At 38.5% G+C, this 17,366-nt stretch overlaps 1 protein-coding gene across 2 annotated transcripts in view; it reads left to right on the plus strand.

Moving 5' to 3' along the window:
• The first annotated feature begins 2,343 nt into the window (after window positions 1-2,343).
• Window positions 2,344-17,366, plus strand: part of LOC128686142 (apoptosis-inducing factor 1, mitochondrial) — a 57,739-nt gene continuing 42,716 nt past the window's right edge. For both annotated transcript variants that reach the window (XM_053772849.2, XM_070083266.1), the window contains exons 1-4: window positions 2,344-2,502; window positions 2,986-3,149; window positions 6,085-6,346; window positions 7,861-7,971. In XM_053772849.2, coding sequence (XP_053628824.2) covers window positions 2,415-2,502; window positions 2,986-3,149; window positions 6,085-6,346; window positions 7,861-7,971 — 625 coding nt within the window. In that variant the 5' untranslated portion in view covers window positions 2,344-2,414. The remainder of the gene's footprint in view (window positions 2,503-2,985; window positions 3,150-6,084; window positions 6,347-7,860; window positions 7,972-17,366) is intronic.

Consider the following 17,366-nt stretch of genomic DNA (forward strand, 5'->3'; position numbering starts at 1 on the left):
CAAGGGTAATTTTCCCCGGGACCCAGTCCATGGCGACGCGCCAGTCACCACCGGTCCTACCCTTATTCACTCATTTTACCACTCTATTACGGTGGTCCCGTAAATCATGTTCCCTCACTCTCCACCAGGAACAGTTACGACACTTCCTATTATGAAATGAGGCCTATATTAATCCGTAGGCCGCCGTGAACGCCAATTTCCTGGTCCCATGTTTCACAGCCTCTTAAACCCATTCAAAACACTGCCGCCCCCTCGTGCCCCAGCTCGACCTATACCCCCGCACATCTGCGCAGGCGCAGCGGGAACCCAGTTGGTTCCATTCAAAATACAAATACATTTTGACCCAAATCAACATATTAAACACTCATTAGGCACTATAGCTTCGGAAATTAAATAATTTCCACAGAATGAGAACAATGTTCAACAGTTTCTTAAATGCCAACAGAACGTATCTCTATTTACCCGTGGCCTGGTGACTAAAGCTCTCGCTTCACACGATGAGACTGCGTTCGAGTCCCAGCGAGGATAGAAACATTGGGCGTGTTTCTTTACTTCGGTTGTCTATGTTCACCCATCAGTAAAACGGGTACCTGGGTGTTGACTGGTGTGGGTCGCATCCTGGGACAAGGACCTAATTTGCCCGAAATGCTCAGTGTGGAAATTTATTTGGTCCAAATAGTTCCACAGCTCAGATCCAGCATGGCCGTCTGGTCGTCTGAGCCGAGCGGCCCTTAAACCCTCCCAAACAAGGCATTCTCTGGTTGGTGGTTGTTGGTAAGCTTATTTAATTTATAGATTTACTCTTCAGGGAAGGAGCAGGTAGTTTTACTAGTAGTACACTAATATTAGGTTTACTAAGGCATCTGTAGATAATGATAAAGTAGACCTAAGACCTTAACATAGGTAGTAATAGGCCGATAATGTAGGCAAACACTAGGATAAGTTAGCTAGGGAGAACTGGCAGCCCTAGCTTGAATGGCGGGGCGCGGGTCACAAAGACAGAATAGCGCCCTTCTTACGACAGACACCGACTGGACAAGACGTGCCGTGAACAGCAGTCGGCGCCCCCACGTGTCTTCACATCTGAGACCTGGGGAAATCTGGTAGAGGCACCTCGATGTACCCGTAGATGATCTCCTCCATCAGCCCATACAGTAAGACGAGATATTCACCTTTTCCCGTAGGTTCTGGCCAGTGTCTTAGGAGATTGTGGGTTGAGTTAACTAAGCTCGGCGTGCTACAGAGAGAGCATGCCCAGTAAGTACCAGTGTCTCAGAGCCGTCTGAAGCTAGTGTCTAAGTCTGCATAGTTATACTAGGGGATACATACCCTCTGGGATATAGGAATTTCTGAGGTGCAGGCAGGACACTAATTACGATTGAATATTGCAGGAATTAATGCTCCCGGTTGCACGTGGTTTCCAAGGGGAAGTCCAAAGGGGCTAAAGCTAGGCTTAGGAAGTTGAAGATCAGGATATATGCTGCAACACCAAGTAAGTTAGTCCTTTATACGTGCATGCAGGCGAGGTTTCTTGCAATAACAATCATTTGTGAAAATCTGTTCTATAAGCCACTTGTGAGGCTGAGGTACCCACCTCAGAGCTCGGTGTCAACAGAGTTTGCCAGGGTAGGCGACCCACTTGGAGGCAGTCCACACAAATTTTCACACTCAGCATAACAAGGGGCTTTTTATATAATAGTATGTCATTAATGTCAACTAGGACTGTATGCCTTGTACATGTACTTGTAGTAAATAAAGATAGTATATTATTATTATTAGTAGTAGTAGTAGTAGTAGTAAATTTCTGCTCAAAACTCATTCGTTTCTTTGCATTTAAGGAATCTAGTATAATTTATAGCGATAAATGACAGACAAGCTGAAATTTTTTGTAAGCTTATGGAGAAATTAGTATTTTATTTCAGTTTTTAATAGATATTTATATGTACTTTGGGGGTACCATTGTAACGGTAAAAAATTGTCCTTATGTGCATTTCATAGATTCTTTCTTGGCCTTGGAGAAATGTCTTTTAAAATGATGTAAATATAGCCCATTTTATTGTATTTATGAAATATTTGAACTCTCAGTTTATTTAATGTAACAGCAAATTACTTAATAAAAGCCGTGTATTGTCGTTTTTAGTGTATGGGTCGAATTAAATATTAATAATAATTTTATAAGCTGCTTTAGGCAGACCAATCTTAAGCTGAAAACGTTCTGTATATTCAGATTACTTTCAAATAATAGTTAAAAGCATTTGTAACGTGTAAAATAGATTAAAAAGCTCATAGATCAAATATACATGGAATGTGTGTTCGTGTGTGTAGGAATTTGATTATTGGAACAGTGTTAGTGGTGGTGAGGTTCCCCCCCCTCCACCCAGGGTCCGTCCACTCCAGCAGCAGCCAGAAACAAGATGTTCCGCTGTGGTAGTCTGGCCTCACGGATTGCTCAGCCTTCCTCCAGAGTTGCTAGGCATGGCAAAGCTCGGGGTATTAACAGATGTGAGTATTGTATGAATGTGTTAAAATGAACCTCATGACTGAGCTAGGGGATAAGTTTCGTATTTGGTGTAATGTACGAGGCTGAACCGGCATGGGAATAACAAGAGTCAGCTGACTGGTATGTATATATATGAAGTAATTTATATTAATATGAAATTCAGAGGAGGTGCCTTGATGCTGGTGAAGTTGTTCTTAATTAAGGTCTACAACTCGTTTAACCCTTAAACTGTCCAAACGTAGATCTACGTTTTTTCAGCATTTGAAAGTATGTAAAAATACATAGTGCTTCATTTTCTTTTTTTACATTTGAAAACGTGTAAAAAAACTTGGATCTACTTTTCTTTTGTTATATTTGAAAATATGTAAAAAAAAACGTAGATCTGCTTTTGGAGCACTATGCATGTGAACGTAGATCTCTTTGGATAGTTTAAGGGTTAAAAAAAAAATGTGCAGAAGTAACAGTTACTATAATGATCCTTTCAGCACACTGTGATAGAGGGTATTCCAACGCTTCCAAGAAGCCGATGACGATGAATGACTTGCCACAACCACAAGGCTCCTGGGCCAAGCGCCATGAACGTATGCAGAAGAAATACAATTTGCAGTTGGCAGTAGGCCTTGGCTTTGCCGGGTTTACTCTTTTTGCAGTGAGTATGAGTTTTGTTAAATCAGAAACATGTGCAAAATTTGGGTATCTTTATTGTGGAAACGTTTCGTCACACAGTGGTTTCTTCAGTCCAGTACATAGAATGGTGAAGATCAGGAGGAGTTTGAGGTAATCAGTCCCTCAACCTGGGGTTGATTTAATCAGTCCCTCAGCCTGGAGTTGATGTAATCAGTCCCTCAGCCTGGAGTTCATGTAATCAGTCCCTCAGCCTGTAGTTCATGTAATCAGTCCCTCAGCCTGGAGTTGATGTAATCAGTCCCTCAGCCTGGAGTTCATGTAATCAGTCCCTCAGCCTGTAGTTGATGTAATCAGTCCCTCAGCCTGGAGTTGATGTAATCAGTCCCTCAGCCTGTAGTTGATGTAATCTGTCTGTCAATCAATCTTGATAGACTGATTACATAAACTTCAGGCTGAGGGACTGATTGCTTCAAATTCCTCCTGATCGTGATTGTTGTTCTTTATATAGGACTGATGATGCCGCTGTGTGGCGAACCGTTACCATGTGTGTATTTTATCGGCTTTCCAGTTCTCTGAACCATTTATCTACACATTACGAGTTTTGTTGGTGTTTTAGTAATGTTCAATGACACTGATTAGGAACCTTAACCCCTTGACTGTCACAACCCCAAATCCTGAGGTGTCTCCTGGTGTCGCAAAATTTCCAAAAACGAAAAAAATTATTTTTTCTTATGAAATGATAGAGAATCTTTTCCCAATTGTAATGACACCAAAAGAACGAAATTTGATGGAAAACTGATGGAATTATGCCTCGCGAAGTTAGCGACCTCGGCGATATTTACAAATTGGCGATTTCGCCCAGTTTGAGCCCTATTTTCGGCTAATTCCATTGTTCCAGTTGACCACTCATAGCTATTTCTTTAGAACTCCATTTTTTCTATCGATTGAGTAAAAGAAACTGCCCATTTACCAATTTCAACTACCCAATAACGTGATCAGAAATTTGCAATTTGGCCAATTTCACGAAAATTAAAAAATATGACAATTTCAAAATAAGGACCAGAATGAACAATGCAGACATTCCTGGCTCTAAAATAACATTTTCTTTGTTCATCAATCACATCTCCAGGCCCCTCTGATATTGCTCTTGCTTTCTATTTTGAATTTTTATTCAAACAAAAAATAGAAGATTTACTGTTATGCAGACTACTGCAATATTGTAATAATTGTATAAATAATGTCAAACCATTCGTGACTGCATATTAGAATGGCTACTTGGACATTTATTGGAAAATGACATCATTTGTTTACTTTTGAGCATCTGCAAACATCAAACATTTCCCCTACTTTGAGCTCCATTTCAAGGTTCTTTTCATAGTAAAACCAATCAAAATCACCTCTATTTCTATAATATGTTTTTCATTCTATCAAATGAGACCAAGAAAGCGAGAATACAACCATAAATACTATACTAAAATAAACCACCAAGTCTGAATTTTAATTAAAAAAAAAACGGTTGGAGTTTTTTTTTTCTCATTATGCACTGCATGCTGCAGGATTTTTTTATATGGTGCACACTGACCACACAGACCCATTCTCTCACATGTGGGCCTACCAGCTTTCTCCTGCTTGATTTGAAGCCACTAGAATTTATGAGTATATATACATCAAACACGGTGGCTCGTAAGACGTATATATACGACCGAAACAGTCAGAGGGTTAAAAACTTTTTGTATGTTTATGAAAGACTATGAAAAATAGCCAGGTAGTCTTGATACCTTTGTAGGTGCAACAATACAATTAAAACACCATTACACTTTCTGCACACTTCGCTTAACGCATTCCACATCATGTAATGTCAAGTTTCTAGTGGCTGTATGTACTTCCTCTGTGCTCTCATTCTAGCTGTTTACTATACTTATTTCTAGAGTATTTATTGCACTACCTTCATTTAGTGGTTTATTGTTGAGATCTCTTAGTCTCCTCCTTGGTCCTCATAAAAAATACAGCACAGCCATGCTTTAGAAAATATTGGATTTTTTTTTTTTTTTTTTTTTTTTTATATATTAACACACTGGCTGATTCCCACCAAGGCAGGGTGGCCCGAAAAAGAAAAACTTTCACCATCATTCACTCCATCACTGTCTTGCCAGAAGGGTGCTTTACACTACAGATTTTTGGAAATATAGGACAAAATTTGTAGAGCTAATTGCTTCAGAAACCAAAAAAAAAAGGTTGGATTATTGAATGGCTCATTATTTTGCAATGACAGCAAAACAATTTCAACTACAGGTAGATTGACACAGAAGCACCCACTGGATATTAATTGATTACATAAAGGTTGCTCAAGCATTCTTTAAATTTTCCCCAAGTTTCACTGTAATTAATAAATTAAAATAGAAAGTGTGTTCTTGCAAGTAGGGGGGGTAAAGGAGGCTAATTTTTTTTTTAAATTTGCTACAGTTGGCAGTAGTAATTTGTATGATTGTTACTGTAACACTGTCCCCTTGGCTTGGTTGGCGACACTTTACCCCCACACTGTGTGTCCGTAGCTTGATCCCTGACATGGGTGGAAATGCTGGGCATGTTTCCTTACACCTGCTATCCCTGTTCACCTAGCAGTTAGTAGGTACTTGGGTGTTAGTAGATTTTTGTTGGTTGCATCTTAGGGGACATGATTAAAGGACCCCAATGGAAATAAGACACCATCCTTGATGACATTGATTTTCTTGGGTTATTGTGGGTGACTAACCCTCTGGGTTAAAAATCCAAAGAAATCTGATCTTAACTCACGAAATTGTAATAACGCAATTGCAAACAAAACACTCATGCTTATCTTGTCCAAGGTCTTACATACTTGCTTATTAAACAGTAGTTACTACTATCAGTAAATTCCTTACAACAACTTTGGTGATGTGATGTTCTAGGATCTTTGGTATCTTTTTTTTTTTTTACAGGCCAAACAGAGTGGGTTGGTTAATTTTTATTTTGGGCCTGGCAAATTAAAGTTTGGTAAGGGAGTCGAGTCAAAAGAGCAGGAGGCTGCTGCAGTTGAGGAGGAAACAATTACAGAGCCACCTGCAGATGTTGAATCTGAAGCATTACCAGAAACTCCAGCTGAAACACCACTTGCTGCTCCTATAGATACAGAATCTGCTGCTGCACCATCTGCCCCTGTTGATACAAAACCTGCTTCAGCACCACCTACCCCTGTTGAAGGTAGTGAAAATTAATTTGTTCATGCACAACCCATCTTAGATTCCACATAAGTATAATACTAGTGATAACATTGTGGTGCATATGGCCTGCTACTGCCAAAGATAACCAAGTTTAATGTGGTGTATGAGATGATACTAAATTGTTAATAATAGTGTGTATATCTTTTACATTCATATCATTATTAAAGGCACGAAAAATATGCAGATTATTATTGCTTTTATTTTTAATTTTGATTTACTGTATGGGCTCTGGTGGCCTGGTGGTTAACGCTCTCGCTTCACACGGTGAGGGCCTGGGTTCGATTCCCAGCCAGAGTAGAAACATTGGACGTGTTTCTTTCCACCTGTTGTCTATGTTCCCCATCAGTAAAATGGGGTACCTGGGTGTTAGTCGACTGGTGTGGGTCGCATCCTGGGACAATGACCTAAGGAGGCCTGGTCACAGACCGGGCCGCGGGGGCGTTGACCCCCGGAACTCTTTCCAGATAAACTCCAGATACCTTAGTAGATGGCTAATTGGCAAACTTTTCAAACAAGTCATTAAATTCTATGAGTATGATAGGCATTTATAGTTTCATCTAGATATTTTTTCTACAGAAATTCTCCAAGCTCTTATTTAGCTTGTTATTCACTACATATGGTATGCATTAGCTGTTTAATGTGGCTTATGTCTTATAGGCAATAATTTGATGTCAGTACATGGCAAATTTTAATTAAAACAATTATTCTCTTGTTTTACTAATCCTCTTGCTTGTCAGCTTCCTGCAATGGTTGTAAAACTGATTTTTTTATCCTCTTAGTTTCTCAGTTTTTTTTTTTTTTTTTTTTCATTTGGGGACCTGACCATTGATTCTCTTTCATAGCATTAAAAGACTTAGTGCTTTTCTGCAAGGAGACATTTAACTTTTATATAATCTTGTACTCCAAATACTTATCCATGTTTCATAGAAATATTGCAAAATTGTATAAATCAGTTGTTCTTTCTTTCTTCTTTCAACACACCGGCCATATCCTACCGAGGCGGGGTGGCCCAAAAGGAAAAACGAAAGTTTCTCCTTTTACATTTAGTAATATATACAGGAGAAGAGATTACTAGCCCCTTGCTCCCGGCATTTTAGTCGCCTCTTACAACACGCATGGCTTACGGAGGAAGAATTCTATTCCACTTCCCCATGGAGATAAGAGGAAATAAACAAGAATAAGAACTAGAAAGAAAATAGAAGAAAACCCAGAGGGGTGTGTATATATATATGCTTGTACATGTATGTGTAGTGTGACCTAAGTGTAAGTAGAAGTAGCAAGACGTACCTGAAACCTTTCATATTTATGAGAAAGAAAAATGGACACCAGCAATCCTACCATCATGTAAAACAATTACAGGCTTTTGTTTTACATTCACTTGGCACGACGGTAGTACCTCCCTGGGTGGTTGCTGTCTACCAAACTACTACCTATAAAATCAATTGTTACTTATATAATTATAATTTGATGACTTATACATGATGAATTCAACAGTGCCTGCAAAGCCTAAACAAGTTGAAGAAGCTGCTATTACTGAATCTTCAGCTGTTGTGTCTAAAAGTGAAGAAGATGCCAAGTCTGCCTCAACTGCTAAGGAGTCTGCTGGTGAGTCTATTGATCCGGATTTAACTTGTGGTGAATCTGCAGTCATACATGCTATGACTTGTAATATTGTAGTTGATACACAGCCTGAAGTTATGAAACCTGTGACTACAGAGATACCATTTGTTGAGGCAGTGGCTGTAGAGCCTTCAGCTGTCAGCCCTGTGTCTTCAGAGTGTGCATGTACTGAACATGTTACTGTAGATGGTGAATCTACAGCTGTATAACTTTTAGCCACTGAAATAATAGGATGATTAAAAAGGTAGTCACAGTAACAAATTCTAGTCAGTCACAGGGTTATTACACCAATGTAATGTGTAGTATTGTAATGTTTATATTGTCAAGTAAAGAAAATAATATGCAATTACATAACTATTGTAGTTCCATAAAATTAGAATTATGTAACATTTCCCAAGGAGTATAAGCCCTCTGGTTTATATTCCTTAGGAAGGTTTATAAGCTTGATGTAGGTATTTGCATGTTTATTTAAGGAATATTAATGTATAGCGTATTAGTAATATTTCCTCGAGTGCATGACATCACTTACAAAATAAAGATAAAATTGCATTTACTTTTATTTCATTGTACTTTTGTTCTTGTATGAGGTTATACATCAATATTTTTTTTTTTCGCCATGGCACTTGTTTAACCCCTTGACTGTCGAAACCTCAAATCCTGAGGCGTCTTCTGGTGTCGAAAAAATTTTCGAAAAAAAAAAATTTTTCTTATGAAATGATAGAGAATCTTTTCCCGATGGTAATGACACCAAAAGAATGAAATTTGATGGAAAACTTACGGAATTACGCTCTCGTGAAGTTAGCGGCCTCGGCGATATTTACGAATCTGTGATTTTGCCCACTTTGAGCCGTATTTTCAGCTAATTCCATTGTTCTAGTCGACCAAACTCGTAGCTATTTCTTTAGAACTCCGTTTGTTCTATCGATTGAGTACAAGAAACTGCCCATTTACCAATTTCAACTACCCAATAACGTGGTCAGAAATTTGCAATTTGGCCAATTTCATGCATATTAAAAAATATGCCAATTTCAAAATAGGGTCCAGCCCTCTGATATTACTCTTTTGAATTTTTATTCAAACAAAAAATAGAAGATTTACTGTTGTGCAGACTACTGCAATATTGTAATAATTGTATAAATAATTTCAACCCATTCGTGACTGCATATTAGAATGGCTAGTTGGACATTTATTGGACAATGACATCATTTGTTTGCTTTTGAACATCTGCAAACATCAAACATTTCCCCTACTTTGAGCTCCATTTCAAGTTTCTTTTCATAGTAAAACCAATCAAAATCACCTCTATTTCTATAATATGTTTTTCATTCTATCAAATGAGACCAAGAAAACGAGAATACAACCATAAATGCTGTACGGAAATACACCACAAAGTCGGCGTTTTAATCCAAAAAAACGGTCAGTTTTTTTCCTCATGCACTGCATGCTGCAGGATTTTTTTATATGGTGCACACTGACCACACAGACCCATTCTCTCACATGTGGGCCTACCAGGTTTCTCCTGCTTTATTTGAAGCTGCTAGAATTTTTGAGTATATATACGTCAAACACGGTGGCTCGTAAGACGTATGTATACGACCGAAACAGTCAAAGGGTTAAATAAAATTACAGTGGACCCTTGGTTTTCGTATTTAATCCGTTCCAGAGCCATTGGCCAAAACCAAAACCATTTTCCCTGTAAGAAATAATGTAAATGGAATTTATCCATTCCAGACATCCAGCAATATCAACAAAAAAAAAATTTTTTTACCTTAAAGATAGTTACAAGCACAAAAGAATGAACATTACACATAGACACTTACCTTTATTGAAGGCTGTTGTTGCTGGAAGGAAGACAGCGAGGAGGGGAGAGGGAAGAGAGGTTATTCTCTGGAAGGGAAATCCCCCACCATAAGGAGACTAGGTACCAAGTCCTTATCTGGGGTCACTTCCCTGCTTTGTTTTTTAATGCCACTTGGACCAGCTTGAGAGTCACTGGACCCCTGTCTCTCAAAATATCTGTCTAGATAGGTTTGTTTCTGGCATCTCTAAGATTTGCCTAAAATGGGACATGGCATTGTCATTGTAAAAGTCACCAACATGGATTGCAACAGCTTTCTCAGGGTGATGTTCCTCCACAAATGAATGCACTTTAGTCCACATTGCACAGATCTCCTTAATCTTTGAAGAAGACACCTTCTTCCATCTCTCTTACTCCTCCTCTGAAGCAGTTTCCTTAGTTGTGGTCTATTGCTGTTGCAGATGAAGCTCTTCATTGTGGTCCTCCACTAACTCTTCCACATCCTGGCCACTCGCGTCCAACCCCATGGAATTCCCCAATGCCACAATTGATTGCACGACAGGTGTAGGGTTGACAGGGTCAGCCTCAAACACTTCTTTTGGACACAATCTGGCCACAGTTTTTCCCAAAGAGAGTTCATCATCCTGGAAGTCACTCCCTGCCAAGCCTTATCTATAAGGCCTATGCAGTGGAAGATATTGAAATGAGTCTTCCAGAACTCTCTTAGGGTCCAAGGTTATGTCAGAGTACGTTTGAAACATTGCTTTAGTGTACAGTTTTTTGAAGTTTGCAATGATCTGCTGGTCCATGTTACAAAAGTGAATTCCTTAGACAATTGGTCTTCCAAGTCTGGAGGATGAGCAGAAGTGTTGTCCATTAACAGGAGGCACTGGAGTGGCAATTTATTATCCAGGAAGTATTTCTTCACACTTGGGCCAAACACTTCATTGAACCATTCCAGGAAAATTTCCCTTGTGACCCATGCCCCACTGTTAGCCTTCCACATCACACACAGTTTACTCTTGACAACACTGTTTTTCTTGAACACACTGGGATTTTCAGAATGATGCACCAGTAAAGGCTTCACTTTGAAATCCCCACTAGCATTACCACACAACAAGAGAGTTAGCCTGTCTTACATAGGTTTGTATCCTGGGAGTGCCTTTTCCTCCTGCATAATGTAGGTCCTCTTAGACATTTTCTTCCAAAATAGGCCTGTTTCATCACAAATGAACACTTGTTGGGGTTGGAATTTTTCGGCCTCTACATAACATTTGAATTTCCGCACGAATTTTTCAGCCGCTTGCTTGTCTGAACTGGCACCCTCACCGTGCCTTACAACACTGTGTATGCCACTTTGCTTCTTGAATTTTTCAAACCAGCCTTTGCTGGCCTTAAATTCACCTACATCAGCACTTGTTTCAGGCAGTTTCTTTGAGATCGTCATGCAACTGCCTTGCCTTTTCACAAATTATAGACTGCACAACACTATCTCCTGCTAGCTCTCTCTCTCTGATCTACACCAACAACAATTTCTCCACTTCTTCAATTGTTTGGGATCTCTGTTTGGTTATTGCATTCACCCCTTTTGCACCATCAGCTTCCATGATTTCTTTTCTCTCTCTGCCACATTGGAGCTGATTGTTGATGGCGACATCCTGCCGAGTTCAGCAATGCGTATGCCACTATCTTACTTTCTTAGGATTTCTTTTTTCAGTTCTGTGGTGTTCCTCACTTTCTTTACTAAAGCACTGGCACTAGGAGCTTTCTTTGGGGCCATGGTCGCTTATTTAGCAGTCACACACAATAAGCAAGTGGCAAAAGCAGTGGATTATTACGAAATGTTTCATGTGACCTGGCAGGATATGTTCACTCACCGAGAAACAACGCTACACTGGCTGAGAATGGTGTGGGAGGCAGCTTTGTCTGCGCACTGGGCACTGGACAGGTTTTGTATGAGCAGCGAAAACAGAGGTAATCTACGAAAACAGAACCAAAAATTCAATGAAAAAAGTCGGCCAAAACCGAAAACGGCAATAACGGAGATAGACGAAAACGGAGGGTCCACTGTACGTGGTTTTGGTACTGTTAAACCATATTTTACACTGTTGACAAACAAGTGTTTTGAGATTGACATTCTTGTTACACATGAATAATGTTACTCTCACACATTCACTGTTTCATTGTCATCGGATTGAACCAGTTCCAGTGCTTGATAGTGTAGTGTGGAACAATAAAAGTTACTGTAAATATCTTTACTCTCCTTCCCTAAAATACTTTTCTGTCCTTTCCTGGTGGGTTCATCCTTGGCCCATGACAGCATCAAATTGGCTAGAAATGAAGCCAGTTTCAGTAACTACATAGTAAGTAGAGTTGTATACCTTTCAAAGGTAACTGTACATGAAAGGGAAAAATGCTTTTTTTTTTTTTAACATCCATAGTGGCTGCAGTCTGTAGGATCATCTGAATTCAGAGGAGCCTGCAAACTGCAGCATCCTAAACCCTTTCCTTAGATTGCAGGCACTGCATTTCCTACCTCTGGAACTCAAAAGTCCAGCTAACTGGTTTCCCAGAAATCTTTCATAGATGTTAACTTACACTCCAACAGCTTATCAGTTCATCAATACCACTTAGTCTCAACTCTGACCTAATATGCTCACACAGGTCTGGTGGATGTTTAAGCTCCTAGCACTCAGAACCTCGTTTAACCCTCTCCAACCCTTCTTGCGATGACCCCTACCCATCCTTTCTTCCACCCCATATATGTATATACTGTACCATTTTAATCCTGTGCTGCTCCACCCTCTCTAAATGCCCAAATCACCTCAGTAACCCCTCCTTGGCCTCCTAATTCTGCTTTTGGTAACCCCAAACTGTGAGAGGTGGGGATGTTAGTCAAAGGTTACACTGAATTGTGACATCATATATCTGGCAAGACAGAAATTGAATAAATGACAATGAATGTGTTTCCTTCTTTAGGTCACCCTGCCTTGACAGGAGACTGCTGATGTGTTGAAAAATATTTTTAAAAAAGATCAACAATCTGAGTATGTGAATGGAGAGAAGTAACATGAATTCAGCGAGGTGTATCTGAAAAAGTTAGCCAATGGAGTAGAAGTTATTATAACTCAGTAATTTTGGAAAAAAAAAAAGTGTGGTTTGTAGTAAAAGTGGGTTATAATTACTATACACCCAGAAATGAAAGAGAATAAATGAATGTGTGTGTAAACGAATAGATAAATGAAAGAACAAGATTATCTTGGCAGTAATAAGTGAATATTTATTGGATTTTGAACCAAGTAAAAGAATTGATTTGGGATATCTTTTTGCTAAAGTGAGGTACTCTTGTAAAGAATATAATAGGAAAATTTAACCCCTTTGCTGTCACTTGTGTAGATCTACGTTCTTGATCTACATTTTAAACACAGCACCCACAGATATGCAGTGAACATGCACAGTATAAAAGAAAATCCTGCCCCATGCAGTGCTTGATGGGGAAGGCAAACCTCAGACCTTATGTTTGGTTTAAAAAAGCAACTTTGAGGCAATGTTCAGGATGTTTTTTTATGGTTTAAATAGCTGTTAGGTGTCACTTGATTGAGTGGAAGACATGCTACTGAAATGGGTGATTTTGGTTGGTTTTAGGCCCAAAAGAAGCTTGAACTGGGCTCAAAATAATGGAAATATTTGATCTTGGACATTTTTTTTTTGTTACCTGAATAAGGATAAGGCCCTCTCCAATACTTCTTGGTTTATTTTATAGGGTTTTATTAGGTCTGTTATAATTTTTGGGGCTCCCTAAACCATGACCAATCATTCCTGGTTATGTATTATTACTCGAGAAATACAGTACAGCTTTGTTTTTCTTTTTTTTTTTCTTTTGTGTGTGTGATGATGGATTCAAATTAGAGGGCGACTGTAATATAGGAGAAGCTTAGGGATGTCGTTAACCCTTTGACTGTCGCGGCCGTATATATACGTCTTACGAGGTACCATGTTTGACGTATATATACTCATAAATTCTAGCGGCTTCAAATCAAGCAGGAGAAAGCTGGTAGGCCTACATGTGAGAGAATGGGTCTGTGTGGTCAGTGTGCACCATATAAAAAAAATCCTGGAGCACACAGTGCATAATGAGAAAAAAAAAACTCCGACCGTTTTTTTTTTAATTAAAATGCCGACTTTGTGGTCTATTTTCGTATAGTATTTATGGTTGTATTCTCGTTTTCTTGGTCTCATTTGATAGAATGGAAGACATATTATAGAAATAGAGATGATTTTGATTGATTTTACTATAAAAAGAACCTAGAAATGGAGCTCAAAGCAGGGGAAATGTTTGATTTTTGCCAATGTTCAAAAGTAAGCAAATGATGCCATTTTCCAGTAAATGTCCAACTAGCCATTCTAATATGCAGTCATGAATGGGTTGATGTTATTTATACAATTATTACAGTATTGCAGTAGTCTGCATAATAGTAAGTCTTCAATTTTTTGTTTGAATAAAAATTCAAAATAGAAAGCAAGAGTAATATCAGAGGGGCCTGGAAACACGACTGATGAGCAAAGAAAATGTTATTTTAGAGCCAGGAATGTCTGCATTGTTCATTCTGGACCTTATTTTGAAATTGTCATATTTTTTAGTTTTCGTGAAATTGGCCAAATTGCAAATTTCTGACCACATTATTAGGTAGTTGAAATCGGTAAATGGGCAGTTTCTTGTACTCAATCGATAGAAAAAATGGAGTTCTAAAGAAATAGCTATGAGTTTGGGCGACTGGAACAATGGAATTAGCCAAAAGTAGGGCTCAAAGCGGGCGAAATCGCCGATTTGTAAACGGCGCCGAGGTCGCTAACTTCGCAAGAGCATAATTCCGTCAGTTTTCCATCAAATTTCGTTTTTTTTTGGTGTCATTACAATCGGGAAAAGATTCTCTATCATTTCATAAGAAAAAATATTTTTTTTTTTTTTTTTTAAATTTTGCGACACCAGGACGTAAGACGTATATATACGGCCGCGACAGTCAAAGGGTTAATGAGCTGACGATGGATTGCTTTACTAGGAAAGCATACAGTGTTTATTTTGGAATCTGCTTTTAAATTGGAATTTGTTGAATTTTGTGTAAAATTGGCCAACTTGCTTACCTCTGCACTTTATAGGATAGTTCTGATAATTGAATGGGCAGTTTCTTGTGCTCATTCGTAAAATGGAAGGCATACTAGAAGTTTAGCTATGAATTTTGTAAAATTGAGCAATGAAATTTTCTTAAAATGGGACTCAACCCTTTCAGGGTTTCAGCCGAACTAGTACGGCTTACGCCCCAGGGTTTTTGACGTACTATTACGCCTAAATTCTAGTGCCCTCAAATCTAGTGAGAGAAAGCTGTTAGGCCTACATATGAAAGAATGGGTCTATGTGGTCAGTGTGCTCAGTATAAAAAAAATCCTGCAGCACACAGTGCGTAATGAGAAAAAAAAAAACTTTGGCCGTGTTTTTGGATTAAAACAGCGACTGCACTGTATTTTCATATGGTATTTATTGTTGTATTCTAGTTTTCCTGGTTTCATTTTATAGAATGGAAGAAATATTACAGAAATTGAGATGATTTTGACTGGTTTTACAATGAAAAGTACCTTGAAATTGAGCTCAGAGTAGCAGAAATGTTCGATTTTTACCAAAGTTCAAAAGTAAACAAATCATGCCAAGCGTCCAATACACATCAACTGGTGAGTGTAGTATTCTTTCACAAGTGCATTGATATTATTTATACCATTTCTACACTAATGCAGTAGTCTGCATAACAGTAAATCTTCTATTTTTTGTAAGAATAAAAATTCAAAGTGGAAAGCCAAAGAAATATAAGAGGGGCCTGGGGATGTGACTAATGAACAGAGAACTTGTTATTTTATTGCCAAGAATGTCTTTCTTGTTTATTCTGGACCCTATTTGGAAATTGGCATCTTGAAATTTGTGTAAAATTGGCAAAATTGCTAAATTCTGACCACTTTATTGGATAGTTGAAATCAGTAAATGGGTGGTTTCTTGTACTCATTCTATAGAAAAAATGAAGTTCTAGCAAAATAGTTATGACTTCTGTCGACTAGTACACTGGAATTGGCCGAAAATAGGGCTCAAAGTGGGCAAAATCACCGATGCATAAACATCGTCGAGACCGCTAACTTCGCGAGAGCATAATTCCGTAAGTTTTCCATCAAATTTCATACTTTTGGTGTCATTATGATCGGGAAAAGATTATCTATCTTTTCACAAGAATTTTTTTTTTTTTTTTTTTTAATTTGGGGGTCCTGAGAACAAGTCTCGGAGAGGGCCTGGGGACCCTGAAAGGGTTAAATTGGACAAAATTCCTGGCATGTAAATAATGCCCAGACCACCAACTTTGTGCCTGCGTAATTCTGTAAACTTTACATGAAATTTCATATTTTTGGTGTCACTGTCTTCAAAAAATCTTGTCAGTGTCAGCACTTAATTTTGGGGATCCCGACAGTGAAAGGGTTAATATACCAAGGAAAAAAGATATTTGGGAAAATTGAAATGAATTGTATTTTAAATATTTTTTAATGATAGAGAATATAGTGCATCTTTTAAGAAAAGAATAAATATACGAGGTAAGATTAATTGTGCAATGAAAGCAGTTTGCTAAACCATATAATGGTGGATAAAAGTTAAAGAAGAACTTATGAGATGGTTTGGTCATACAGAGAGGATGGAGCAAAATAGGTTGACTCGGAGGGTGTATAAATCTGTAGTGGAGGGGAGGAGGAGTTGGAGCAGGCAAGTGTGAGTGTGTTAGATAGGAGTGAATGGAGACGAATGGCTTTTGGGACCTGATGAGCTGTTAGTGTGAGCAGGGTAATATTTTGTGAAGGGGTTCAAAGAAACTGGTTAGCCAGACTTGAGTCCTGGAGGTGGGAAGTACAATGCCTGCACTTTAAAAGAGAGAGGTTTGAGGAGGAGGATGATTCAGGAATGTTGAGACATGAGTAGTAAAGAAGAGAAGTTAGAAAATGAAAGGGTTTTGCAATATAAAAATAATACAAGGAAAAAAATGTGAGGGAATGAAAAGGCTGAGCAAATGAAAGAATGGGCAAGTCATTACAATGTATCGTTGGTTTTTGTAGTTTGAAATAAAAGTGGTGAGATATTAGATTGGGAAGTAGAGGTATTTTAGAGAGTATTTCATGTTGTTAAATCTGGATGGAAGGGAGACAAAGATTTCATTGGCTTTATTAGGAGGCAGAAGCTACAGGTGAATGTAGAAATAGATGGGACTGAGCAGGTTGGGAAGGGATTAAAACAGCAGAAACAAACGAGATTATGACCTGAGATGCCAAAAGCAGGAGGGGACGTAGTTTTGGAGCACTGTGGTTGATCATTTGCTTAACTTTGTATGAAAGCTGAGAAAGTACACTAAGATTGACAGAGAGCATGCATAGTTTCTTTGTATAAGGAACAAAAAGAAAGTAGAAGAGAGTGCAAATATTACTAGCAAGTCTTGAAATTGAGCATGCCAGGTGAAGAGTACAGTAAAATTATCAAGAGTTGATGGGAAAAGAGAAAGTAGAA

The sequence above is a fragment of the Cherax quadricarinatus genome, chromosome 9, assembly GCF_038502225.1.
Source record: "Cherax quadricarinatus isolate ZL_2023a chromosome 9, ASM3850222v1, whole genome shotgun sequence".
Classification (NCBI taxonomy): domain Eukaryota; kingdom Metazoa; phylum Arthropoda; class Malacostraca; order Decapoda; family Parastacidae; genus Cherax; species Cherax quadricarinatus.